The following is a 27,959-nucleotide window of genomic DNA, read 5'->3' as shown; positions in this document are numbered from 1 at the left end:
ATAGATAGATAGATAGATAGATAGATAGATAGATAGATAGATAGATAAGGAAGACCAGCTTGAGTTTTTGACAGCTGGATAAAGTCATTCCTAGTGTCCCTTTTGCATTTGAAAAATAAAGTCATGCATAACTATGAGCTCTGTCTGTAAGGTGCTAACACCCATCTCCGTGGTGAACATCCATCTAAGTACTTCTGTGTGTGCTGCCTTTGCTCTTCTGAGAGGTCGGAGGGGTTACAGACTGACCTGGAGTCACACTACCAAGCCGGCCTGCTTCTGTTCCTGCTACAGCACTCTCCCATCGTGACAGTGCCTAATGAAATTGCCTTAAATATTTTATCATTTTCACTCCACCCACACCTCAGTCAGACTGTTGAATCTGAATAAACTGAACACATGAATAATACAACTTCTCAGTACCAAATTTCGCACACATTCTTTCTTTTAGAAGTTATGTCAACACACTGTTCCAAGTCTTGTGTTCTCACCTTCTGCGAAAGGTGTTCCTCGAGACCAATGGTGTGGCAGGACACTTGTGGAGCTGTACACATCTAGGTGCTGTACAGATGGCAATTGTTTAGGCCTATGCATTGAACAGTCTCAGAAAGATGCCAGCACCTAATCCTTTTGAAGGAGATATAAATTTCTTATACACAAAGATCTCCTCCCCCTCCCCCACTTTAAGGAACTGTGCTCTTGTTAATACTTTGGAACTATATGTAGAAAGTCATACTTCATTTTGTGACTCAGAAAACAAAATCCTTCTCTAAAACAAAGGAAATTCATCCTGACAGGAGCCATATGTAAATGAAGGAAACATCACTTTTAGAAAACATGCTTATGTCGTTGTCTCTTGCAAAGGAAGACAAAGAAATCACCTCCCTGGTTGTGGTTGTTTCTTTTTCTTTTAGAGAGAAGTTTTTGTACAGAATCTCGTAGTTGTGGTTATAGTGCAATGCCTTGGAGTATCTCTTTTGCAATCATCCACTGTGTAGTTGTTAGGAACTATCTTACTGGGTGTGGGTGAATCTTTGAGGAAACAGCTCCTTGTTCATGTTGAATGATGAGAACCGGCATGACCAGATCCCACTGCTTGCTCAGGCTAAGACAATCCATTCTACCTCACTGTTTTCTCTCATCTACTGCATCACCTCTGGGTAGACAGATGACAATTAGGTGGACTTTTATTCAATCATTCACAGATTCACTAATTATCCATTAAGCAACTGTTCCTATAGAGCTCTGGGATCTGTGAAAAACACAGATCTGTCATGTACCCTGAAGAGGAAGCACGCCAGTACCACAGCAAGATACAATCACAAAAGCATAATGTCTCCGAAACAACCTAAAAGCATATGAAGTTGTATCTAGTTGCCACCAATGACAGACAATGCTTCGAATCATCAGAAAGAATGGCACACTATTGTAGACCACAGTCTTTGGAGAAATGTTAAAAGTCATACTAGTAATAAGCAAACATAAACATTATCAGAAACTAAAAGGAGAGAAATCATTGAAAATTAGTTCCTAGAGTAGGACCTTGGAGCTCATCTTCAGGGAAGCTGAATTCTCCTGGGGTCTCATGGAATGGGATGAGTATTCACAAACAAGAAGGTTGTGGACAGGGTACTCCAATTCCTGGACATTTTTAGAACGAGAAAACAAATTGTTCACATGGTGAAGATGAATGGAATACCTGCTTCATAAACCTATACTCGTTGGCATGGTGTTTCAACCTGCAATCCCAGCACAAAGAAAGAGAGGCAAGATGATTCTTATAACTGCAAAACCAGCCTGGGCAACAGAAGAGGTTCCAAGCTAGCCATGGCTACTGGTCCCCAAATCCCAGTACCCAGTGACGTGTCATTCTTGAATAAGAAACAGAATCCATGAACGAATGAATGATTGCAGAAGACTCTTTCTTATTTGGGCTTGTGGTGGTGACAGAACAGGTGCACATTCAGGACCTCAGGGCAAGCCTGCATGGCCCATGTACCTCCCTCGAAACATAAGTTCTCACTGAGTCACTATATTCAGAAATGCCCCTGAAGACTTACATTCATCCTTTTTTGCCTATTACATGAGTTTCTAAAGCTTGTCTTCTTGAACACAGTGCTGTTTTACATGTCTCTGAAAAGGCTAAATTGCTGTCACTTCTTAAAGCAAAACAAAGGCCTTATTATCATCGTCCTTGAGAAAGTCAGATTGTCTGTCTGGGCCTCTTTCTCTCCTCACCCCTACTGTGGAAGCAATAGAAATGCCATGTCTTTGACTCACTTCCTTCTAGGGTATGTTCTCTTTGACTGGGTTGTGAATTGCCTTTGAATGTTGGAATTTCTGTGGGGACACAGCTTCCCACACTCCCTCTATGACCTCTCTCTATTGGAAATAGTCCTGTTATAATCTAGATGCCCATTATCCTGTGGAATTTCAGAGACACCAATGGCTTGACTATAGGATTTTTCTTTACATATCACAACCTGTGTTATTTTTAAGGGCTATATATAAGAGCCCAGTTTGAAACAGGACACAGTCCATTAGCAAGCTCAACGTTTTGTTGTTTTATAACAAGGGCAGTCTTAAATTGATCTATGGTTCAAGGAAGAAATTGATGCAAAATTAAAGATGAACTTTGTCTCTTGCATTTTTTAATATAAAAGACACTTGGGCACAACGTGATTGAATATTATCTTATAACTTGAGCTTAAAACCTCATAGCATTGAAATCAATCAAATGTAAAACATGTCTTTAGCATATGATGTCCCAAACATAACCGTTAATGCATCTCATGAAAAGATGAATCCAGCTCTCCAGTTGAGCTGGGTACATATGTTTGAGCTTCAACATCATGTAAGCATCTGAGCTATCTGTGTGTGTTCACCGGCTGAAAAAGGCAAATATTGGTTACCAGCTAATTGTTTAATCTTAGACATAGGAAGTTATAGCACCAAGGAGGATGAGCAAGTAAACCAAACCATTTTGAAGAGAAAAAGAAAAGCCAACTCACAGACTCAAAGGAAATATTATAAGGTGATGTAAGTATTAGTTTATTCTAAATTCAGGCAAGAAGATGGTGGACTGGTCTCTGTGGACGGAGAGACGCATCATCTAACTAAACAAATGTACAGGAATGAATAAGCCACACTCTGAAAGCTGGAGTAAGGCAAGAGCCGACCTACATTGTTACTTAAGGCTGCTTCACTTTTGAAAGGAACATTTTATGGACAATTGCTTGTTTCTTGAAATACAATAAGAAAAAAAAAAGCTTTAAAAGCATGCATATGAAAACATTGACGGGAAGAAAAAAGCAGCATTTATTTTGTAATGTGATCAGGTGGTAATTCAATTTCCTGTTAACTGAACTTGAAGCATTCTGTTTCGGGTCGTGGACTGGTGTTGTTTATCATATAAATTGGTCAATAAAATTCACAAATAGTACCTTTAGCACTTTTTTCCCCCGTTCTTATCTCTAGAAAAGAAATCAATTCAATTCCAAGCACTGGTTTTCTCCTTAAAATTCATGCGATTTAAATGTGATTTAAATATCATTTAATGGGCATGGCATCATTATGCGGACTGATAGATGGGCCGATTTCACTTATGAATACAAGAGTGGAGTGAATGGAAGCAACATGTAACTGATTCTACGCTTGGTCTGACTGTTCATTAGCAGGATGAACGCAGCTCAGTCACTCCTCGAATGGCACAGGATGAGAACAGCCTGTGTGCGCTCTCACATTCGTCTTAAAATCATTATGCTAATATTTTTTCACAGAATGTTTTAGCTGCATTTGCTTTGGCAGGCACAAGTCTGATTGAATCTAGGTAAACAGTTCATACTTTAAGTATGTATTAGGTATTCCACTCACACATTTTTTTTCAATTTATGCTTTCGGAAATGATAAGGGCTCATCTGTATACTCCCGTAAAGGCAGCCTTCCACACTTCCCTCCTTTCCTGCGTCGTTCAGACTAATTTCCCAGGATAAATTGGGGGAAGTGCAGGGCTTCAAAACAAGAGCTGATTTATCGATGGATTGATTTCAGAAGTAGATGAACAGAAAAGGTTCCTTTCGTCCTGCACACTCCAGTCTGATGAGACACAGAAGGGCCAGCCCCCTCATTTTCTGCACCTTTCAAGGAGCTGCATTGGAAATGTTGATTAAACGTACAAATTACATTTCTGTTCTCTTGGCTTTCCTCTGTGAAAAGAGAGCAGGGCTGAGGCCGCTTTTCCTTCCTGGAGTGCGGAGGTAGACACGCCCACGCCGGGTAGGAGGGAGCTGATTCTGTAACCTCCACACCAGACCTTTCCTGTGCTCACACAGTCTTCCCAGATTCTAGTACAAAGGAAGCAGAGAAGCTAGGCTGAGCCAGACATTTGAATCGAGGAGCTACCGTCACACCAGTCTCCAAACCAGACCTTGTTTGCAATGGATAAATATAAGCATCTCAGATTTCTGTCTTGTCTGGCTCTGACTTTTATTGAATCAGCAATTGACTTATTAAGATAATAACCCTGAGAACTCTATACTGGTGATCGAATTAATCATATCATTCTTTTTTTACGGGTTCATATTTGTCTTATACCACAGTTTATAACTGATACATCTGTGTATCCAAAGCTCAGTTCACAAAGCTGGGTCTGGGACCCTGCACTGTGGTTTTCAGAAATATGTACATACGTGCTCTCTTATTGCTCTCATCAAAAGGAAGGCACTGCGGCACTCAATCTGAAAGTGTCTCCCCTGCCCCGTTCCTGTGGCATTTGCAACAGAATACAGTGTTAGTGGCACTGTGCTTCCTCCAAGGCCGCACTCTACAAGTTACCATTGCTCAGGCTCTCTTTGTTTCGTCTTCTTGAAAGCTGAGTTGTTGGGTAAGTAAAATGTGTGCTTGCTATGCGTGCTGGCTGTGAGAAGAGCAAAACATGCAGAGAGAATCTCCCCGAACTCACTGGATGTTACGGTCTGCCGCTACTCTGTTGGTCACTGCTGACCTGAGCTACATTCTGTGCTTGAAGCCATGCCCCCTGTCTCCTTTCAGAATTTCTGACCCACAGAGAACATCTGTGATAACAGACACAAAGACGTGGCTGTTATAGTAAGCCGCCATGTTTTGCAGTAACCTCTTACAGAACTGTAGCCAGCCAGGCATTGACTGTGTGCCAACCGCAGAGTCATGGAGCGAGACGCATGCTGCGCACACGGCACACATGCAAACACACACCATTCCCATCAATGTGTAGTGACCTTGGAAACATCTTATCTGATGATGGTCAATCTCGCCACACTCATCTGTGACTTTGGACATAGAACTTGGGTCCTTAAACATGGAAGAGCAGACAGTTTTCTGTATTACCCTTGTTATCTCTAAAAGTTCTTGGACGTTATCTCACATTCTTTGGCTATTGAGACAATTCTGAAATATATCGCTATATGACTAAGGAGAATTCAGTTTTCCTATTATAACTATAATGAAACTTTAATGGCAGATGCTAATAATATAGAAGAAAATGCTCATATTAAAGGAATAGAAAGAACATTTGTATTCAAACGTAGGTTTAGTGTTTTACATAAGCATGCTTGAAAGTGAGTTTAACAGTGAAATGAAAGTATTTATTTGTTATTTATTATGATTTATTCACTTTGTATCCCAGTGGCAGCCCCCTCCATCAGCCCCTCCCAATTCCACCCTCCCTCCCTCCTCCTTCTCCTCCCATGCCCCTCTCCAAGTCCACTGATAGGGGAGGTCCTCCTCCCCTTCCATCTGACCCTAGCCTATCAGGTCTCACGAGAACTGGCTGCATCATCTTCCTCTGTGGCCTGGTAAGGCTGTTCCCCCCTCGGGGAGAGGTGATCAAAGAGCCAGCCACTGAGTTCATATCAGAGACAGCCCCTGTTCTCTTTACTAGGGAACTTACTTGGAGACTGCGCTACCATGGGCTACATCTGTGCAGGGATTCTAGGTTATTTCCATGTGTGGTCCTTGGTTGGAGTATCAGTCTCAGAAAAGACCCCTGGGCCCAGAATTTTTGCTTCTGTTTCTCTCCTTGTGGAGCTCCTGTCCAATCTAGATCTTTCATCTTCCCCTCTTCCATTAGGATTCCAGCACTCTGCCCAAAGTTAAATTACTCTTTCTGGGGACAGTGCTCATTACACTTCACTATATACACATACTTGTTAAACCTGAATCATATTTGATGGTCATTTATCTGAATAATAATGTATTAGACTACTCAAGAAATATACTTCCATTCCTGATAAGTCCATAAAAAAGGACATATTCCTGACATTTATAAAGATTATTACTTAACTCTATCATTGTGCTTTGAATATGAAATGCCTCCCTTCCCCCATTTTGTGTGGCAAACTTTTGGGGCTCATGTTATGGGTTTGAGGGACTGATTAGATGGATTTGTAACACAATAGCAATACTAGAACACAGTAAAAAAATAAGTGGGGGTGCTCACTAGAGAAAGCACATGTATCCTTGAATTTTATATAATTCAAGGATATATATATATATATATATATATATATATATATATATATATATATATCCATATATATATATATTGTCTCCTGCCCTTTTTCCTTCCTCTGCTTTCTGGTTGCCATAGGTAAGCATTCTCCTCCACCACATACTCCAACGCACATACTAGATGATTTTTTTTTTCTTCTGTTTTGGCACAGGACAGCAGAACAAGCACTCCATTGACAAAACCTTTTGAATCCACCAGCCAAGTTAAATGTTTACTCTTTTAAGCCATGTCTTTCTGGTGTTTGTCACAGCAACAAGAAGATGTGATCAACATACCCGCTTTGACTTGCCCAGATTCACACAGTACACGGTGATAGTCTTGGGTCTTCTTTGCGGCTCTCAGATGTCAGGATGTAAAGTCAAATGCTCTTTCTCCATCCCTGCCTGTGGGCTAGGGGTCCCTTAGATGCTGCAGTTGCTTCTGGAAAAGACGATACGCATCATTTTGTGAGTCTTTTCAGTTATGAGATTGGATTCAGAAATTCTAACTGTATTGTCTGCCCCAAGGGATTCAGAATCCAGGCTGAAGTTAAAGCAGTGCCCATGGATTTTTGCTTACACGTGTATCTGCACCTTTGTGAAGATGCTATTCAGTTTTGAAAATATAAAGTAATACCAAGGCTCATTGATGTTATAGGACCTATTTGTTTCAAATTTTTATTTTGAATATATTCAATTAAAGAATGTTAAAGCTGGTATTGTTAAAGGCTAGCCTTTGGTACTGGGGATATTTGAAAGAATCCTTGTGATTAAAAAAAACAAAACAAAAACAAACAAAATTTCTTGAGCTTCCTATTTATGTTCAAGTGTTGTTGATTTTTTGCTTGTTTTTGTTGTTTGTTTTGTTTTTGTTTTTGTTGTTCATATAGCATGTCGTTCTGTTCTACGGGTACTCCATTATAATGTCAAATACTAATGATGCTGTAAATACTGAAGAAATGACATCAAAGAGACAGCTGATCTGTTTTAGTTACAAATAAGAAAACCAAGTCAGGGACCAATTAAACGATGGCTTACTCTGGCCACTTGATCAGTCAGAGGTGAAACTGAAATTAGAAGCAGTCTACCTGACTGCAATTTATAACAGTTAAAAAAAGAAAAAGAAAAAAAAAAAAGAAAGGAACTCAGTGTAAGTAGTTACTGATAAGTAAAATAAACAATTAAGAGAATGAAAGAAATTTCTCTTGAAACCTCATATTGATTCACTCCCAGCTTTGTGAATCTGAGAGGTCATTGTGTTGGTGAATAATAACACTTGATCTTGGATGCTGAAAATTTAATATAGAGCATAAAATACAGAGATCGATATTTTGATATCGGGGAAGCACGTTTATAGGCTGTTTGTTCTCAGACTTTTAAGTGAAATGGAGGGCTGCAGAGTAGCATGGACCCACTCTTCAGAAACTCCATGTAAGTTATGTGGACACTAGGGGCTGATGAAAAGCACAGGAAGGGATTTTATTTTGTCCCCACCACCCTTTGTTACAGGCTCTGCCCCAACGTGGTTCTTTCTGCTAGTGCTTTTAGACCTTTATTTCCTTGGGCCAAATAGACACAACTTTCACAGCCTCACAAACGAAACACTTCTTCTTCTTCTCTATTTACAAAACAGGGAGAGCATAACCATGTCCTCATGCTCCTTTAGGGAAGAAATGATGGAGAAACCAGGCCTCAACATTTCAGTGAGAATGAGAGCGCCAAAGTGCCCCCCACAACCTGCCCCAGAGTTTATGAATGTCATAGCTGGGCACATGCAAGTAAGCATAAGGATAAAATAAAGCAGGGCCCTGTTCCCCTGTAGCCTAGTAGCCATTAAAAATAGTAGCTAACAAAACATTTTCATATGAAAGTTTATTATGTAGGATACAAAACACCTATTTTCTGAATATATATAGTGTGTGTTATTTCATTGCAAAATAATGATATCATTATATGCTTTGTGTGCAACCTCATTTCACTTTATTCTCTGATTCCACGCTGGGCAGTTACCACTACAATGGGAACCAGACCCACCTGCGAAATAACATCTGCCTGAGCTCAGGGCTGTAGATTTTCTGCCTCCTTTGATCGTACTACATCATCTTTAATATCGTCTGGCAAGAGTTTAAATATTGTTTTAGAATTAATCGTTGAAATCCATGTGTCGAGGGCCTTTCTCAAATATCATATAATAGTCTCAATATTTAGCAGGGTACCAGCAAAGCTTTTCCCCATCATAGTGGTTTATGGGTCTCAATTCGAAATTTATGCACAATTTTAACTGTGCCATATTCCTGTTTTTACAAAGCACTCTTATTCTTGTCCTTGTTAAAACTAAGTGGTACTGATTAGCCAAAGTAAATAATTTCATTTCATTATAATAGTCTGCTAATATAGACCTAAATTTATCTCTTTGATCAAACTTGATTAGTTCTTGTAACTTAGATCAGTGAAATGTCATAATTATTCGATTACCATATAAAACCAGGAAGCAAGTTGCAGAGTATTTCATATTATTTAGATCAAAATTTCATTTTTTTCTAATCTTTTTTTGACTTTGAAATGAGAATAATCTTATTCGATAAAGCTCCTAAATTTAAACACTTACAAATGGGGGGACTGGAGCTATAGGTCAGGTGGGAGCAGTAAGCCTAGCAAGCACAGCACGACTCTGGGTTCAGTCTTAGCACTCCCCAAAAGACTGTGTGTGTGTGTGTGTGTGTGTGTGTGTGTGTGTGTGTGTGTGTGTGAGAATGGGGAACATATAGCAGAGTGTTTGAGGTTTATATGCAAAAGTAAAAAGTCAGATTTTGTGTTTTTAAATCCACATGGAGGTTGAAAAGCACAGATTACTCTTACTCTGAGAGAATTTTAATGTATTAAAAATAAAGTATGAATCATCAGTTAATGCGTGTATACACTGTTATTCCTAGCACTGTTCATGTCTGTGAAGATTGAACAATTTAAAATTGTTAGCAGTAGTTTGAATGTTTTTGTTTTAGTATTGTGTTTGCAATAAAATTCTCTTGGTGACGTCTCAAAAACCTCTTTATATCATATGGTGTCTTATTTACAAGGAAAGTTATGTCTTGCATTGACTCTTCCTTCCCCTGTCAATTCAGATGCTCATTTTGCAAGCAATTATTTTTTGATTTCTGTCCCACCAAGGATTTGTCTTCTGCCAGGGCTCCAATTGTGCACTTCTTATACAGTAATCTGTCACACTTGGACCTGACCAGTACCCTGAAGAGTTCAATGGTGGTCAAATTCTTTTCTCTGGTGTCACCTTTCTGGGAAGGGGCCTGCTGTAGGAATCTTTTACAGTGGAGTGCTTATGTCATCTATATTTCTCAGCTTGCCAGTCTCCAGGCCCCCAAACTAATATCTGAAATAAATAAAGCACCAGTTGTGTGAAAAGCAAACAATGCTTCGCTTACCCTGTTCTCCTTTCCTTTGCGTTTGCAGATGTCATCCATACTGTAGGGCCAATCGCCAGAGGCCACATTAATGGTTCCCACAAGGAAGACCTTGCAAATTGCTATCAGTCATCCTTGAAGCTGGTGAAAGAAAATAACCTCCGCTCAGTTGTAAGTACTTCAGAGTTCTCATTTTGCATTCCTTATAAGCCTTTATGCAAAAAGAATGGCCACCGCTGGTTTCTTTTACACTGACAGTGTGTGCGCATGGCTGGCTGAGTTTAACCTTTGCCTGTGTGAGTGTAGGTGCCCCATCTGCCTCTCTGTGCCTGTATCTACATGGGCATCTCAGATTCGTTCATACTCCGAAGCTAACTGCATGTGTTTGCCCTGATCACTGTTATTCCTTCAGACTCAGTTTCCTCCCCATAACCTGATAATGTGTGGCTGAGGCTGTCACACCCCTTATAAACTTTATCAAGTTAAACACAGAGAATTTAAAATGTGCTTCTCATCTATTTTCTTAACCCTATTCTCAGAGAAATATGGCTTTGGGCTTAATTGTCTGTTTTTCTTTTTCTCAGTATTTCCCAACTTTACTACATCACAATTACACCAGGAAAATAAAACTCTGAGCATTATACACTGTAAAAACCCAATAGTACATTATTTTCCATAGAACACGTTGATCTGACTAGGATCTATGAGGTTTTTAAGCCACAGAGATTCCAGTCTTGCCGAAGGTGCAAGGTGGGCAAAAGTTAAACTTCAGTCTGAGAGGTTGACTGGACCTCAGCATTGCTGGGAAACTCACACAAGGGGTGGCTGTACAGTTTGCAAGGAGAACATTAAGCGGTACACGTATGTGAAAAGCCACAGGTCATTGCTGTAGTTGCTGGTATGGCTGTAATTATTAAAAAGCCCTTTTTATTGTACCATGATAAGTTCCCTTATCATGAGATATTTTACGAATCAATTATACCTTATAATACCTTATAATAGTTGCATAATATTAACATGTGTATTTATGTATCTATTATGTACATAATTTATGCAACATTTTGATTTAAAAAAGTTTGTTTGCAAATTAATCAGTACCTAAAGCCCCATAATTGTCTGTGTGTGCATGTTTGAGGGTGTGTGTGTGATATTTTAGAGGTATTTAAATCCATGATTCAAATGTAATTTGGAGGCATAGGTCAACAGTAAGATGTTTTCCTCTTATTTTTTGCGAGACCTTCTCTTACTCAGGTTGGCTAGACTGGCAGGCCAGAGAGTCCCTGAGATCCTCCTCCTCAGTACTAGAGTGATAGTCAGGTCTGGCTTCCTTTCTGCTGCTGAGGTAGGTATTATAAACAAAAGCTCGTTAGTGGAGAAGGAGGGTTTGTGACCTACGAATACATCAATATTGCAAGTCAGGACAGGAACTCAAGCAGGAACTTGAACCAGAACCACAGAGGACAGCTGCTTGCTGGTTCACCACAGGCTTACGCTTCCCCAGCTTTCTTGTTCGAACCCAGGAGTGTGGAGTCGTGCTAATGTCTAGTAGGCTGCCTTCATATTTCAAAGAGCAGTAAGATAGTCCCTCTCAGACATGCTCATGAACCAATCTGATCTTACAGTCTCTCCGCTGAGACTCCCATCTTAGGTGACCCTAGGCTATGTCAAGTTCACAGTTAAAGTTAACTAGGACACAGACCCATGTGCCCACTCAGCTTTTTACAGGGTGGTTGCTGGGGGCCTACACTCAGGTCTTCATGCTCTCACAGCAAACACTTTACCCACTGAGCTGTTTCTGTTGCCCCAAGACTCTACTCTTAGAAGAGAAAGCTGAAATTCTAAGAGAGTGGAGAAAGGTATGAAACCAGTCGTTAATTTGATCTCGATAGGAAAATCAAAGTAAATGTACACTTGGGAATACGAAAAAGCTGTCAATATGACTAGTTTTTTTGTTTTTTTACATGCAAGGCACTGAAGTGCTTACAAAATGGAGATCTATGTAATTTTACTTCTTGGAATATATAGATTTTAATATCTGAAAAGAAAGTGCTAGAAAATTTATTGATATTCCTAATGATAATGTTTTTAAAAGGAAAGAACAATAAGACACCCATTTCAACTGCTTGGGAACAGCATTAATTATTTTAACAGAGAAGATAAATGATCCATTTCTTACACATACTGATATAAGGCATGTGTAAGAAAAGGACTAAGAATTACATGCTAAACTAGTCAACTTATATCAAGCTTTTAGAAGTGTTCAAACATTGCTCTGGTCTGGTCATCTTGAGATTGGAATTGGGTCTACCTTTATCTTTTAAAAATTCTTCATCATTATTATTATTTATTTCAATCTATTCTTTTATATCCCAGCTATAGCCTCCTCCCTCATCTCCTCCTGGTCCTACCTTCCCTTCCTCTTCTTCCACTATGTCCCCTCCCCTAGAAATGTTCAATTTCCTTAGTCATTTGGGAAATGCAAATCAAAATGACCCTGAGATTTCACCTTACACCCATCAGAATGACTAAGATCAAAAACTCAAGAGATGACACATGCTGGAAAGGATGTGGAGAAAGGGGAACCCTCCTCCACTGCTGGTGGGAATGTAAACTTGTACAACCACTCTGGAAACCAATCTGGTGCGATTAGGCAATTAGGAATAGTGCTTCCTCAAAAATCCAGCTGTACCTTCCTCATTTTGATGATGACTTTCAAGTATTAGCAATATGACTTGAATAAAATTAGCAGCCAATGTTAAACTAAATATATATGAATATTGGCAACCAAGAAGAAAGATCGGCTTTCAGAGGCCCTCTGTAGCAAGTTCCAAGGTTGTTTCCTATTTTCTTTTTCTTCTGAACCTTGAAACCTGCCACAGAGGGCCTCTGAAAGCTTCTGCAGTATAGACTGTCAAAGCAGATGCTGAGCCTGATGGCCAACTGATGGGCAGAGTGAATGGAATTTTATGTAAGAAGTGGGAAATAGTAAGAGCTGGAGGGGACGGGAACTCCACAAGGAGAGCATAGAACAAGATAATTTGAACACAGGGAACTTCCCAGAAAATCATACTCCAACCAAGGACTATTGGTGGAGATGACCTGGAACCCCTGCACAGGTGTAGCCCATGGCAGTTCAGTGTCCAAGTGGGTTACATAGTAATGGGAAGAGGGACTGCCTCTGACATAATCTGATTGGCCTGCTCGTTGATCACTTCCCCCTGAGGGGGGAGCAGCCTTACCAGGCCACAGTAGAGGACAATGCAGCCACTTTTGATGAGAACTGATAGACTAAGATCAGAAAGGAGAGGAGAACCTCCCCTATCAGTGGATTTGGGGAGTGGCATGCATGCAGAAAGGAGAGTGAGGGTGGGATCGGGAGGGGAGGAGGGAAGGGCTTATGGGGGGATACAAAATGAATAAAGTGTAATTAATTAATAATAAAAAAGAAGAAAGATTGGAAATACCTGCTGCACCCGTGAAATGCTCAGCTAAGTGCATGACTGTGCTCTTGCATGGAGGTTTCACCAAATATTTGTTCTTTACTTTTTAATGTAACCTTCTTTCCTCTCTGCTTCTCTCCCTTAACAATCTCCTTTCCTCCCACCCTCCCTTCCTTTTCCTTTCCTTTTCTTCTGGAAAGAGAAAACGGGGTGTTTACTTCATATGGTGGATCATGTTCTTGACTGCCATTAAACGAATCCTTACATTGCAGTCCTCAAAGTGTGGTTATTTGCAGGGAAATGGCAGATTTGTGGCAGGTTGCATGCTCTATGACACTGTACACTGTAGATTGACCACAATATGTGGGTCAATATTGTTGTTAGAAGTAGCATAGTTATTAAGATGGAAACTAAACTCAACTTGAGCATATTTGTTACTGTCTCTGTTTGATATCTGTAACAGCATCGTGAGTTTCATAGGGATGAGATTGCAATAGCAATTCAATGGTTCCTTACATCTGGAAACAGGCTACAAGATTGTGACATCATCTGTCTCTGGCTATATACTTTTGAGATATGCAGGTACTTGGTCTGGCAGTATTTTGGTGTCAAATGACTGTTTATTTTGGCAGGATAAGTTAAACAGTGATAAAATTACTGAATAGCTGAAACTGGGCAAGGGGGAGAACTTAAAGAGAATTCGAAGGGATCTCTCTAGCAGACTATTGAATGCAATAAAGACACGTTTAGCTTACAGCTGTTTAAAACAGAGACAGACACTAAGCAGAACAGATGCTCAGACCAGCATCACCCATCAGGAAGTGACTTAGGCACTGGTTATATTGTGGATATGTAAATGTTCACTGTAAACACATATTCTTTTTTAAACATTCAGAAAATCTTATTCTTTTCTCTTCTCTGTTCATTCTTTTATTTTTAAGGGGGATTAAAAATTCATCCTCTGACAAAGGCTCTACTGACAATTGTCCATACAGTTAGTCAAAATATAAAATAAAATATTAAAAAAATACAGAATACAGCAGACAGTATCTCATACGTGGGAGATATAACAGAAGTTTCTTCTTAACAAAACAAAATGAAAAGAAACCAACCCCAGCCCTGAATCTAAGAACTTAATTTTTCCAGTGGATAGGATGCCACCAAATGAACACAACAACCCAGAAGAGAATTCCAACCAAGGGAGTCAGTTAGGTAGAGAGCAGAGCAGATTTTAAAATAACCACTTTTGTGGCACAAACACAGCTGGAGAAAACGGTGTGTGCTAGGCAGTGTCTCTTGCTATCACCAGGTGTTCTTCCTCTAGCCTGCCCAATGTCCTCAGTGCTGACTGGAGGTACTGCTGTGGACAATCGCAGGGTGGGAAGGTACAGAGCATGCCAGTGCTTTCCCTGCCTTAGACCCGCCCACGGGCAGGCTGATCACCTAGGAGATCAGGCTCCTGAGAAGCCACCTCCCTCAGCAGGCCAGGCTCCACTGTAGACATCCGTCAGGGCCAGGCCCACTTGGGGTGACTTAAGATGCTTTATCTAACTGTACACCCCATGTGAGTGCCATACACTAAAAGTGAAACAAAATAAATCTATCTGACATTGTATTTGCTATCTGTGAATGTTCATGTAATATAGCCTCATCAGTACGTGGAATGGTTAAGTTTAGGCTTATTATAATGATTTTTTTTCCTGATAAAATAATGATGAGTTTTAAATGAAGATTTAAAGTTGGCCAGTGGTTCATGCAGCCTAGACCTAACTTGTCCAACATCTATTTCTTCTAACTTAAGTCGAAATATAGATTTTTTAATATATTTCTCAAAGTTTGGACTTCCTTGGGCAAAATTCAAATATATGAAAATTGACTTTTTGACAAATTTGCATTCATTCATTCTAATATAGATAAAATCAATGAAGAGGATGATTAGTACTAAAATAATGGGACACTGGAAGCAGACACAATGATTAAAGAGAATCATGAAGGGTCTAGGCTCTTGTTTTTGTTTTGTTTTATTTTTCTGTAAAACTTTGGGAAAAACAGAGGCAGATAAAAAAAAAATACAGGTCTTGACATACCATCAATCTATATCTCAAGCAACCTGGGAAACTTTGGTCAGGCTAGTAGAGTCCAACTCCTGAGTTGTTTTGAATTTTTAAACAATATTTTGTCCTGGAAAAATTAAATCTATACATATATAAAGTACCCTTTGACTCTACCTTGCCTAAAGCATAGTTAGGTAATTCTGATTGCTATCCACCTACGTAATCCTCACAGGAAGAGTCTTAAAGATTAAATTTTTTTCAGGAATAAAATGTGCCAAGGTAATCAGTGATCTTAGTCAAGGAGGTCAAGACATGTGGATATTTTTTAGAGTATAATGTGGAGGATTAAATAATTCACGTAGAGATAATAATTTTGGTACCAAAATATTTTACCGACATGGTGGCAGTCCATAGTTAAGCAGCGATGGCTGCAAAGTAGTTTCTGCATAAGGCTGTGGTTGCTTCCATCTGAGTGTTTCTAATAGTCTCTATGATATTCGCTGTGTGACATTCAAACGTGAGAATCCTGACCTCGTAACCCAGGAGGCTTCATTAGTTCAGGGCAGACAGACATGGTTCCATTTGGGGCCAACAGCTTTCACAGTGTGTTGGCATCTTGGTGAAACGTCAGTATGAGTGGGGTGAGTGTTGCTGGCAAAGGTTAGGGGGAGGCATTCAGATTTATAGTGGACAAAGGCTGGTGAGTAAACAGGAAGTTCTATCTGCTGTCTCCACTTGCTAAGATCAGAAGCAGAATATTGACTTAAGAAGCACTTTGCCTTTGTTAGTTTTTTTTTTTAACATATAAGTACTTTATGAATTTTTCTAAGTCTTTCTTGGCCTCTACTTCAATATCACCCTAAAGTCTTCTGTAGCAGACTGTCAGGTTCATTCTCAGGAGCCTAAGCTTTGTTATTCTGAAAGCATGTCTGTAGTTTCTCCTCTCAGTATCAACCGAAAGGCTAAGATTTTCATTTGTCACTGATACTATGTACTCACAAAAACTAGTACGATGAAATGTCATGCACAAGTTTATACTTGTTGAGTGCCAACATGTAATAAAAAGTAGATGCTCCGTTAGAGAGTTAATGGTAATCAGAATATAAGCCAGGTTGTACTTAGGCTAAGATTATTTTCCTAGGAAGTAAAGCTAAACATTGATAGATGGTTTAGCGGTTTATGTGGTTATGGGCAGACTACAGAAAAGGTATTTACTATAACTGTGTATATTACTGTAATTTTAACTAGTATTATTCTAAATAATGTATTAGATGAGAGAATTATAATATATATTTACTGTTAAGAGCCATCCAGTGCCAGTAGAGATCTCTCATAAGTAGGTAGTGTTCCTGTCATGAGTCATAGGTCTTGAGCAGTAACAGCTTTTAATGAGCAAGAAGGCAGCCCCGCACCTTCGTTCTACCTCCAGGCATGGCAGTAATAACTGACTTTGGCATTCTGCATTGGTCTCACTCTGGTGTAGGTTTTCATTTTAAGGCGTAGTCAAGTGAATCTTATTTTCTTAGACAGGTCCCTTCTGAGAGGGTTGCCATGGCGATGAGTTCTCAGCCAGAAATTCTTAAATGTTGGTTTTATTTCATTATCTGAGCTTCTATTAGAGGCCGCATCAATCAATGCATTCCCCTCTTGAAGAAGACTTTCACCATCTTAAGAAACTAGCCCTGTAGTTCGTTACCTCTGCTCCTCTGCCCCACTTGGTGCTGCCATTTCCCAGCCAGCTCTTCATCTCAAAGTACCTGTTTTGTGGAGCCCTGTGTTTCATCTTGCCTCTCACCTCCTTTTGAGGCAGTATCTCTGCCTATTTCTCCATCATCATCATTTATAAAGAACAGTACAGTCTCATGTCTTTCCTAGTAGGGTCTCTTACTACAGCGTGACTAATGACACCATTAATCAATAAAAAGGACACAATTATTTTTCATTTTAACTTCACTTTATGGTTTACGATAGCACGCTGCTATGCATATCATCTCATTTATTGTCAGGTTCTCTAGCTGCCTGTGTTTCTTTGCTTTAGCCAAAATGGAGAAATAAGGCTGAAGGAAGACTCTTGGCTTTCTCTGTCTTTTCTACTCATCGCCTTTACAGGATGCCTTCATGTGGTATAAAGAAGCAATTTATGATAATACACTCATTCAGTTATTATTTGGAAGACACATGCCCAAGTATAGGCAGTAGGATGAGGAAGAGTAAGAATATGCAATAATGGAAAATGTGTACATTATCTGTAAAAACAGATAATGATCTACCCAATTCTATATTTCCATATACTTCACAATGTTTCTAATGGTGGCCATACAAGAATGATTATTTGTAATATTAGGAAGCAATTGGTTTCTTAGTGATAGAGTATAGAGTAATAAAAATAGTTAAATATTTATGAACTATTACTTGATGCCAGGATTTTTATTTCACTCTCTTCTTAAACCAGTTTTGAATTATAAAGTGTACAAAGGAGTTGGAGGAGCAATGAGTGGTGTAAATGTAAAATGAAATTCTGAAGAATAATTAAGAAAAAGAAAAGGTGTTTTCTTCTGGAAAAACAATAAGGAAACTCCCCCAACATCTTATTTAAGGACAAGCATGCAAGCGGTGTTGAAACTGAAGCCATCTCGAGCTCCTTAGGCACCGCCCACTCTTTCTTCTGTCTTTGGCTGCTTTGTTTTTGTTTCCTTGTGGCTTATGGGACTTATTTCATTCATTCCAAAAACTACTGTGAGTCTCAGTTAAAGTAGTACTGCAGTCTGTGAGGTGATTTGTGGGGGATAGTTCTTGTCCTTGATAGCAGCTGGGGAGTGTCCTTAGTGTTTCTGGGCAGAATGAAAAGCTATAACATATGGACTGGCCACGTGCATTAGATCCCAGCACTCACAGCCACACAGTGCTTTAATGTTTTGATAATAGTCATTTATAGTAGTTGCTTTTTAGTTGCTAAGGCAAAAGCCTGACAAGAAACAAAATGAGGGAGAAAGGGTCAACTTTGGTTGATAGTTTGAAGGTAGAGTTTACTCTGATGGAGAAATCCAGACAGCAGGGTACTTAGGTAGCTAGCTATGTTCAGTCCTGCACCTGAGCCTGTGGCATGATTTTGCCCATATTTAGGATGGTTCTCTTTGCCGCAGTTAATCTAGAAATTTTCTCATCGACGTGCCCAGAGACATGTTTCCATGCTGTTTCTAAGTCCTTTCAGCTTGACAATCAATATTTACTATCGCACATATAAGGGAAAATATGAACAGCGAGACACATCAAGACCAAACTCCTTTTACTCTCGGTATATAGTGAATTACCATGGAAATTAAGGAGAGAGCCTAACCATAGCTTGCTTAGATTTTCACAACTGCCAGAAAAAATTCATCTTCCTAGGGTGCAGGCCACCTTTGCCAGTCATCAGCAGTGTGCTGTGCCTGCTGGAGTCTCGTTTTGTAGATGTTTCTCAGGGTGATTCTGTATGAGGAAGCATTTTCACAGGGTCTATTATGGCCATGTGTGAGTCTTTGCATGTAGAAAGCATAACTTTATGATATTCATTCCCTTTAATACATCTTTTACATTATGTTTATGATTTACATTACCCATCAATTGATGCTTTAAAATTGTATGCCATCTTAGTTTGAATTTTGTTCTGGCAGTCAATTCTAAAGCAACCATTTGTGTGCTTACACTTTTTTTTTTTTTTTTTTTTTTTTGTGGAAAGAGAGGGGCAGCTAAAAAGAATGGACAGCATTATCCTGCAACCATGTGGACAGTTGAGGCTCAGTCCTGCTGCTGCGGCTGCTGTTGTTGCTGCCGCCACTGCTGCCTACCCTGGACAAAGGAGTCCATGGCAGGCATGTGGAGGTGAGCCCCTTCTGCCCCATGCATGGTAGTTTTGGTATCTTACCTATAATTTCAGCGTAATAAATGGGATGTACAAGATGTTTTTTTATAAAAAGTGAGAGGCAGTTCAAAAGTTTAAGCCGCTGGTTTAAGTTAAACCTTGCTGTGGATAAGCAAACTGCATTTAATATGCTAAGCCTAGAAGCAGTTTCCTCAAAGACTGCTGTTGTTGAGCGAAGACCTTTAAGTTCTATTTGTCTTCATGTGAAGCATAGTGTCATCTAGATGTGAGAAGGGTGGCAGTTAATGTAGATATAACCTACAGAACGCATAAGTTTCAAATGTGCAGGTGATAGTTGGTGGCCAAGAAATAGTAATATTATAACTGTTCACTTGATTTTTTTTTTAAACATATCTCTTCACTAAACATTGAGTCATAATTCAAAGTGAAAAAGAGTTAGCCAGCCAAGTTCGGGTCTTGGTAAGTCTTTCTTTAGCCAGAAGGCACAGTTAGAGGCAATCTATTTGATTAATAGATTTTCTTGTTTCCTTTATGTTGCTACAATAAACACCATGACTCAGAGTCACGTAGACAAGAAAAGGCTTTGTTTTATTTGCACTTCCAGGTCACAGTCTATCACTGAGGCAGGTCAGGGTAGGAGCCGAAACAGAAACCATGACGGAGCACTGCTTACCCGCTAGTTCTTGGCTGGTTTTCACCTGCCTAGGAAGAGTGCCACCCACAGGGGGCTGGCCTTCCCACCGCAATCATCAGTTAAGACAGTCTCTCACATCCATGGCAACAGAATAATCTAATCTTGGTAACTTCTCAGTTCCCTCTTCCCAGGTGACTTTAAATTGTGTTAGATTGACAATAAACCCTGGGCAGGAGAGTGGTTCTCTTCATTTTATTGTTAAAGGAATTCTTTATGTTTATAACTTATCTTCATCTTTCGTCTTATATTTTGATACTTTGTACATTGTATTATATTTCAATAAAGTCCACAATGAATTATGATCTCCCCTTTATGTGAGACTACCTGAAATTGTTTCATGTCATCTATACTTGAAAAGATGTTTTAGTCAATTTTATATTCTGTGGTATTTGTTTATAAGCAAAAGCCCCCCCCCCCAAAAAAAAAGTGTTTTAAAAAATAAAAACATACAAAACATCTCAGTTTAGTTGGATTTATCAACTTAACTATCTTTAGTTCTTTTATCACAGTAGAAAACATTCATAGGAAAAATCACTAGTGGTTTCTGCAACAATGTCTTCCAGAAAAAATATCCGCCCTGCACGCTGTCAAAGGGAGACTACTTCCATGAAATTTGTATAGACACAGTAAACAGGTTTGGAATGCAAGCCTTTATTCTGAGTGCTTTATTTTCTCCCGACTTGAACAGCAATTATTAGACCACTGTCTCACAAGGAAATAATCAATTCAAAGCACGGACTGCAGAGTCCCAAGTCTGCCATTTCATTTGAACAACTGAACCATTCTGGCATATATCTCGAGGGTTAATAGTTTAGAGCAAAAGCAATGGCTTTAAATTGTGCATTTTTTCCTCACAAATGTTCAGATTTCTTTGAGGAGGAGAGCAGCAGCAATGCATGGATTTTAAGCCATTTGTAAACTGTTGAACTGGGAGACCAAGGTAGCAAAACAAATAAAACCAATAAAAATTTTAAAAAAGTAAATCTTTCACTGACAAGAAAGTGTTTTCTCTCTCTCAGCTTATTTGTGTACTAGTCAATGAAGTTGCCAAAAAAAGTTTTATTTTGTAATAAGTAATATGTTACAGAGTGCTTTCAGCTACAACTTAACTTTATTTGTTTTATTTCTATGCAAATGTAGATAACTTAAAAACCTAAAAATTGAAAAATTCTGGCTTCTTTTCACGTCTCTTGTAAGTGGGGTAGTATCATACTTATAATTAGGGCGTGAGTTTACTTTAACCCATGTAGGCAAAATGCTTCAATGTTGTCTCACCATCTTTTGTGGACCAATATACTGGGCTTTTCTTTCTACAAATATATTATTAACAGGCTAAACATCCAGGGCACTGTATGAGAGGAGGCCTATGGAATGAATTACTCGCCAGGGCACATGTATCTTATTAAATCAAAGGAAGAAAAGGCAGATGAAGAGGAGGGGGTTAGGCTAGCTGGCAGATGAAAGGCTGCCTGTCTCACTTGTGACGCATTAAAGTGCCCACGTCCCTTTCTGCCACCTCAGCTTTCAGTTATGGTGAAGAGCAAGGGATCATGATGGACGGCTAGGACCTGGAACAACAGCACGTACCTTCTTATAAAGACATGGGGATCAGTGAGCCTGATGAGCACTTCCTCAGTCAGACGGTGAATGTTACAGTACGATCAGGTCAATGAGACTATAGTGTCTCTACCAAGAGGCCAATTTAGGATGCTGCTGTTGCTCTCCTCCAAATGATAGCCACATTTGCAAGTTGATCTAAGTCTCACGTTGTATCAAGATAAACCCTTATGTGCCACCCTTTCTTTAGTTAATTTTGCATCATTGCGAAAAAGTTAAAGGTATTGATTATTTACGTATGTTGGCTTGTGGCTTCAGTGGTATCAATGCATGACCACTTCTGTAACTGGGGCCACCTGGAAGTGGCAGAGCAAAAGGGGATAATTAGAAGCACCAAGTAGCACAGACACTGGCCCCTCTGACACATGTCCTACCTTTTCCTACCTTGGAGTGGTAAGGTGTGTTACAGATCTATCAAGAGATTACCTGTTAAGTTAGTGCCTGTATGGTCCAATGGCCTTTGTGAACTCTGTCAGAGATACCCTGAGGTGTTTTTTATTCCAATAAAGTTGACAATTAAGATTAAGCACCACAATCATTTTTATTATGGAATAAATCATGTGGATTTTAACTTAATTTCACTTGCACATTCTCTCTCTCTCTCTTTATATATATATATATATATATATATATATATATATATATATATATATCCATCTATCTATTATCTATCCATCTATCCCCTGAAGTTCTGGGTAAACTATAAGCAAAACTTAAAACATATTTTGTAGACACTCCTCTTTTTCTTGCAGGGGAAATTTCAATATACTCAAATAATGTATTATATTCTTGTGTAAGATAGTAGGGCAAATATCAATAAACAGCGACTAGTCAGTGACAGGCCATAGCCATCACCTTGTATCCCCTCAAAATCCACAAGAAGCTCCCTAGCCTCCAATAATCTGGTCTTGAGAGGTGGGATGTGGGCCTTCCAGTTGTAAGCAGTGAGAGCAGAGTCCTGAGGATATGACTAGTGCGTATGTGAGACGAGACCTCAATCTGTCAACCAGAACCAGGAAATAACTGATATTGGCCTCTCACCTACACACATGCCCTAGAATGTCACCTGACACATGCTTATGCACAGATAATAAGCACAATGTGTTCTAAAGCTAGGTTATTCAACAAATCTCTATCGATGGACCGCTATGTTCGAGTCACAGTTCAAAATACATAGCTTGTTATCTACCCCATAGATCTTGCAATAAACTGGCAGCATTTTTATTATTCCTAAATGATTTCATATATTTCCAGATGCTATGACTCCCAATGTTATTATATTTTGGAGAAATTATCTCATCATCTACTTGAATCTATGGGAAGATAAAAAATAATAAAAAGATGAATATGGATCCAGTAAATGCCAGTTTATGAAATGGTAAAAATGTAATTTTTAAAGTATTATGATTTTTTTTTCCTACTGTGGAAAGATAAGGTCTCACATGAAAATGTCAACAAAAGCAGAAGAATTGAACAAGTGATATGTGCTAATGCTTACAACTGAGCCATTTCTCCATCTGGTCCATGCTGCTTCCAAGAAACTGAGTTGCAGGTTTTTCTTCCATTAACAAAACAATATCAATTGTGTACAAAGGGTAAGAACTTACATTGTAATCCAGAAAGCCAGGACAAACCCCGTCGTGATCAAGATTCAGATCACCAGAAATGACATATGCCTCCTTCATAAACACTTTGCTGGGATCGGTTAGTGATTAGGAAGCGTTCTACAGTGCCTTCCTTTTGTATTGTTGCAAAAACAAACAAATCGTCAGTATAAACAAATACAATCATCAGTACAAACAATCAGGGAAAGCTAGACATGGTGGAATGCACCTCTAATCCCAGCACATGGAGGATGAGGAAGGAAGGTTAGGAACATAGGCTGGAAGGAAAACAGACAAGATCAGGCAAAGTCAATAGGGAGCAACATTCAGTAAAACAACTAGTTAATCAATACTGTTCTCTTTGAAATCATTAAGGTTCATTACCTCCCCTATCAGTGGACTTGGGGAGGGGCATGCATGCAGAGGGTGGAGGAAGGGTGGGATTGGGACAGGAGGAGGGTGGGAACCACAGGGGGGGGATACAAAGTGAATAAAGTGTAATTAATTGAGAAAAAATTAAATAATAAAATGTTTAAATAAAAAAAAAGAAATAGGGGGAAAAAGATTAAAACCTGTGGCCCTTACACTATTCCTTTTTTTTTTCACAAATATTAAACCATCCTTGCATCCCTTTATAAGATGAATCCCATTTAGTTTTGCTGTGTAAGTCTTTTAATTTACTGTTGGATTCATTTTGATAAGAACTTATTTAACTATCTACACAAGAAGAATTGCTGTATAGTTTTAGAGAAATTAGTTTTGATTATGTCATAAAAGAATTGGAAAATATCTCTTCTTTTGAGAGAGTTTGTGAAATGTTGATATTCATGAAATGTTTGGAAGTATACTTAAGAATTTTAAGATATTACTAAGATACATTTACATTGATTATATTTTTGATATATTAAATGTTACCAAGGAATAATAAATTGCATCTCATTAGTGAAAATTAAAAGATTAGGAACATACAGATCATACATGTAATTGTTAAATTATTTAATTACAAGTTTCATGTTCTAATTTTGACATTACAAAAACATGTGGGTCGTTTCCCCCAGAAAATTCTACAATATGCCTTAGTGTTCAGGAGGCCAATGAAGAAGCGTGTTTGTGACCTTGATCTTTGAGACAAGAAAGGACACAGGACTCAGGTCCCTCGGTGGAGGTAGCACTCGGGAGGTGCATGACCTTGAGTAAGGAGAGTCCTTCAGTGAAGTTCAGTTTGAGCGACAGCTGATCGCTGAGGGCTGCCTGTGGCAGCATTCCTAGCAGCTGGAGAAATGAGTCCTTCTTTAGAGCAGGGTCTGAAGAGCAGAACAGCGTCCACCGTGCTGGACTGCAATGCAGCTGGGTTTCTTGAACAGAACCCAGGAAATGTTAACATCTGAGGTGTCTCTCTTGAACAGGAGTTTAAAGAAATGAGCGGCTGTAGAAAAATATAGAGTAAGGCAGATTTTTTGCTTCTTTTAAGGAAACCAGTGAAAAGGGGCAGCAGGTGAAGATGACTGCATTTCTTCTTTCCCATCAGCACTGAGCCCCTTGTAGGGCGTTGCTCAGGAGGAATCTTTCACTCTGAGAGCTATTGTTGAACCTGTGCATCCTTGGTTCCATACTTTGTTTGAGTATTTTGCTCATTTGCCAGAATAAAATTCACAGAACACACCCAACATTATAGATGTATCTTGAATTATACATTACAAACAGCTGGCTAAGAATTTTACAAGCTGATTGTTACAACATAACCTTCATTAAACTGTAAAAGTTACAATTTAATAATTTACATTAAATATAAAGGTAGTAAATAGTACATGTAAGCTTTTAAACTTCATTTATCTGTTATCTGTACTTGGCTTTTACCTGCTGTACCTGCATGGTGGGATTACTAAATAGTGATGTGTCTCTGGCCATCTCTTCCCAATTCTGTGTTACAGAGACAGACATATAGGCTGCAGGAAACTTGCCATCGTGACAACCTTTATATTACTTAAATCAGCAAGTGATGCAATTTGTTATGATATAGATATAAAGTTATGTGAATATCCTAATGAAACATATGACATTTAAAGTTGTATCATTCTCATAGACAAAGTGTTACATCTATCAGAAGGAACTGGAATTGCCCCCAGTATCTGAAGACTATTACTGTGTTCAGCAAAGCAGAGGCTTAGTGACAAACGAGTGCAGTTAGGAGAGATGCATATGGTATTTTTGTTTTATCTTATTCATTAATGCAAATAAGAGCAACCACAAACATCACTATTAGAACACTACTCATTTTTCAGTTGCAACAGTGGTATATTCATATGCATGTACAATAGCATGAGTACATAACCATGTATTAATGGGATCAGAAACACTGCCTACCATTCTATTAAAATGTACCCAGCACTCCCAGCTGTTGGAAAGCAGCTCATGCATATGAGCTTTAAAGACTCTAAATGTAGTGAGGCAAATCAACCTGTAAACAAGGCTGCATAGGACAGGGAAAGCTACAAAAGGAAGCCCAGCCTCACTCTGTTTTCAAATAATGACTCTTTCCACTCTAACCTGGAGTCTCACGAAAGTAAACTCCTTGACACAGACACAGAAACCAACGATGACTGGTGTTTCTCCTTTGCTGTGACATAGGCACCCACTTCTGTGTCCATCCAGTGAAAGAGCACCAATGGTCCTGAAAGGATAAAATAGTGTTCGGCTTTCAGACATGACCACTCAAGAATCAGAAATGACATCAACTGCTTGTATAATGACTGTGTCATTTAAGGGAGTATGAGCCCATGTACCTAATAGTCTGATTTATAGGATCCTAACAGCGAGTTGTAAAATGCACACAAATGCACTAGCCAGAAATGGCACGTGGCGTTGTTACCAGCAATGAAGAAGTAGCTCTGCATGAAAGTTGTGAAAATGCACTAACAGCCTATGATTATGCCTTTTCAGGAATAGGAGCTGTTTTCCTGAACTCTCTACCTCCAATTTTATGAAAGCTTGCTTATTTGTTGAGCTCTGTTGGTTACCGCTCCAATCACGTATATTCATAGGGATTTACAGGTCATAATCAGAGCTAGGTTCCCTCCAGTGCCACAGAGCAGGTCCCACCTCTTTCCCCCTATTTTTTTTTTTTTTTTATGGATTTGCAGTTCATTGATTGCCTTGTTCATGGTACCAATATTAAAAAGAAGGAAAACCAGGCAATAGACAGTGAGTCACGCTATTGCTCATCTAAAATGAGGCCACGCGGAGAGTGACGGTTTCATGTGTAAGGGTCTTATACTAGGGGTAAGGCGGGGCTCTCAACAGCTGGACTTGAATCTGGAGACACAGAAGATATTGGTTGGTTTACCAGCCTGATGCCCAGTTCCAGCTGGTTTGCATGGCCAAGGAAGTAGAACCTGCTTATTCCTTTCACCAGTGTGAGCATCACTAGAGAACTAAACTTTGGACAAATGCATAGTGTTCCAAGACAGAAGGATTCTCACCACTTCTGGCTCCTTAAAGCTCTAACACTCCAAATTTTATATTGCCTTAGACATCGAGGGCTTTACCTAATCAAGTCTGCTATACCTTTAAAAAGTTACAAGTGGAAAAAATATGTCTTTATTTTTGGTAAAAACAGCAAAGGCATACTATGCAAGCATTTCTTCATCTGCATTATTTAAATCATCATTTGTCAAGGAAAATACCAATGAATACACATTTGCCAAATTTTTAATTCGACTGCTGGTTTGCTTGCACTCTTTTGAATACCATAAATATTTATGTTGTTTTAACTTTCAGCTCTGTAGAACTCCACATAATATTACATACCTGTGACATCATCATCAAAATATAACATCTTAGTCTCACTGTAAGCAATTCCAGAAGCATCCTGACCCTCCATGACAGTACGCATAGGAGACTTGAAAGAGGAGGATCTGAAGTGGACAACTCCAGGTTTATTTCATGTCTACATTTATTTTCCTCATTATGCTATTTTGACTCAAATGAAGAAGAATGGCTTTCTCAAAATTCTATCTCAGCGACCTTCTCACGGGGTCAATGGTCAATTTCTTCCAGATTATAAGTCTTGGTACAATGTATGAATTCTGACATCTTGCATCAGTTCTTCTCTATTGCTTTAAACGAAAAAATATATAAATATAGTCAATCTATTTCTTGTGACATGCACAGGGATACTATTGAGGCATTTGGAATACATTTACATTATTTCTGTTAGAAAGAAAAATGCAAGTAACTAATTTTGGGGACCAGGCATCAGTGATTTTATTGTTCAATTCATAGAACCTGGTGTGACAGCATTTTCAATATTGACAAATCTGGCTTAAAAAATTATCAAATGATGACAAGTTTCAAATATGTATTTTCTAGGGACATATACTATGAACATATTTAAAGATGGAGTGTTGTTATTGGGAATGTTAAGAAACAGACTGAAGAGCTGGCTACGCTAGCTGTGGATTTTCCTGTTCTAAAGTGTCCCAGATGTGATGACAGGAAGAGCGATTGTTGGGTTTTGGTGAGCTACACACTGAAATGATGCTACGTGTGTGGGTCAAAAAGGTTGAAAACGTATATGTCTTTGCCGGTAGTTGTCTTTACTCGGTGTCAAAGTTGACCCTGATAGTTCAGCTTGGCGTCTTTGGGTGCTTCTCTCTAGAACATTGGTGTTGTGCTGAGTAAGATAATGGAGGGTAGATGTGAGTGTGTGTATGTGTGAGAGAGAGACAGTCTGTGGATGGGTGTGTATGTG

General features: G+C 39.1%; 1 protein-coding gene across 6 annotated transcripts in view; it reads left to right on the top strand.

Moving 5' to 3' along the window:
* Macrod2 (mono-ADP ribosylhydrolase 2) overlaps positions 1 to 27,959 on the top strand; it is a 1,832,027-nt gene that overhangs the window by 1,091,608 nt on the left and 712,460 nt on the right. For all 6 annotated transcript variants that reach the window (XM_055602641.1, XM_055602643.1, XM_055602644.1 and 3 more), the window contains exon 6: positions 9,988 to 10,109. In XM_055602641.1, the coding sequence (XP_055458616.1) occupies positions 9,988 to 10,109 (122 nt within the window). The remainder of the gene's footprint in view (positions 1 to 9,987; positions 10,110 to 27,959) is intronic.

This window comes from Psammomys obesus, unplaced genomic scaffold (genome assembly GCF_907164565.1).
Source record: "Psammomys obesus unplaced genomic scaffold, mPsaObe1.curated_primary_1811, whole genome shotgun sequence".
NCBI classification, from domain to species: domain Eukaryota; kingdom Metazoa; phylum Chordata; class Mammalia; order Rodentia; family Muridae; genus Psammomys; species Psammomys obesus.
The sequence above is the reverse complement of the archived record's forward strand: the minus strand, read 5'-3'. Positions and strand labels throughout refer to the sequence as shown.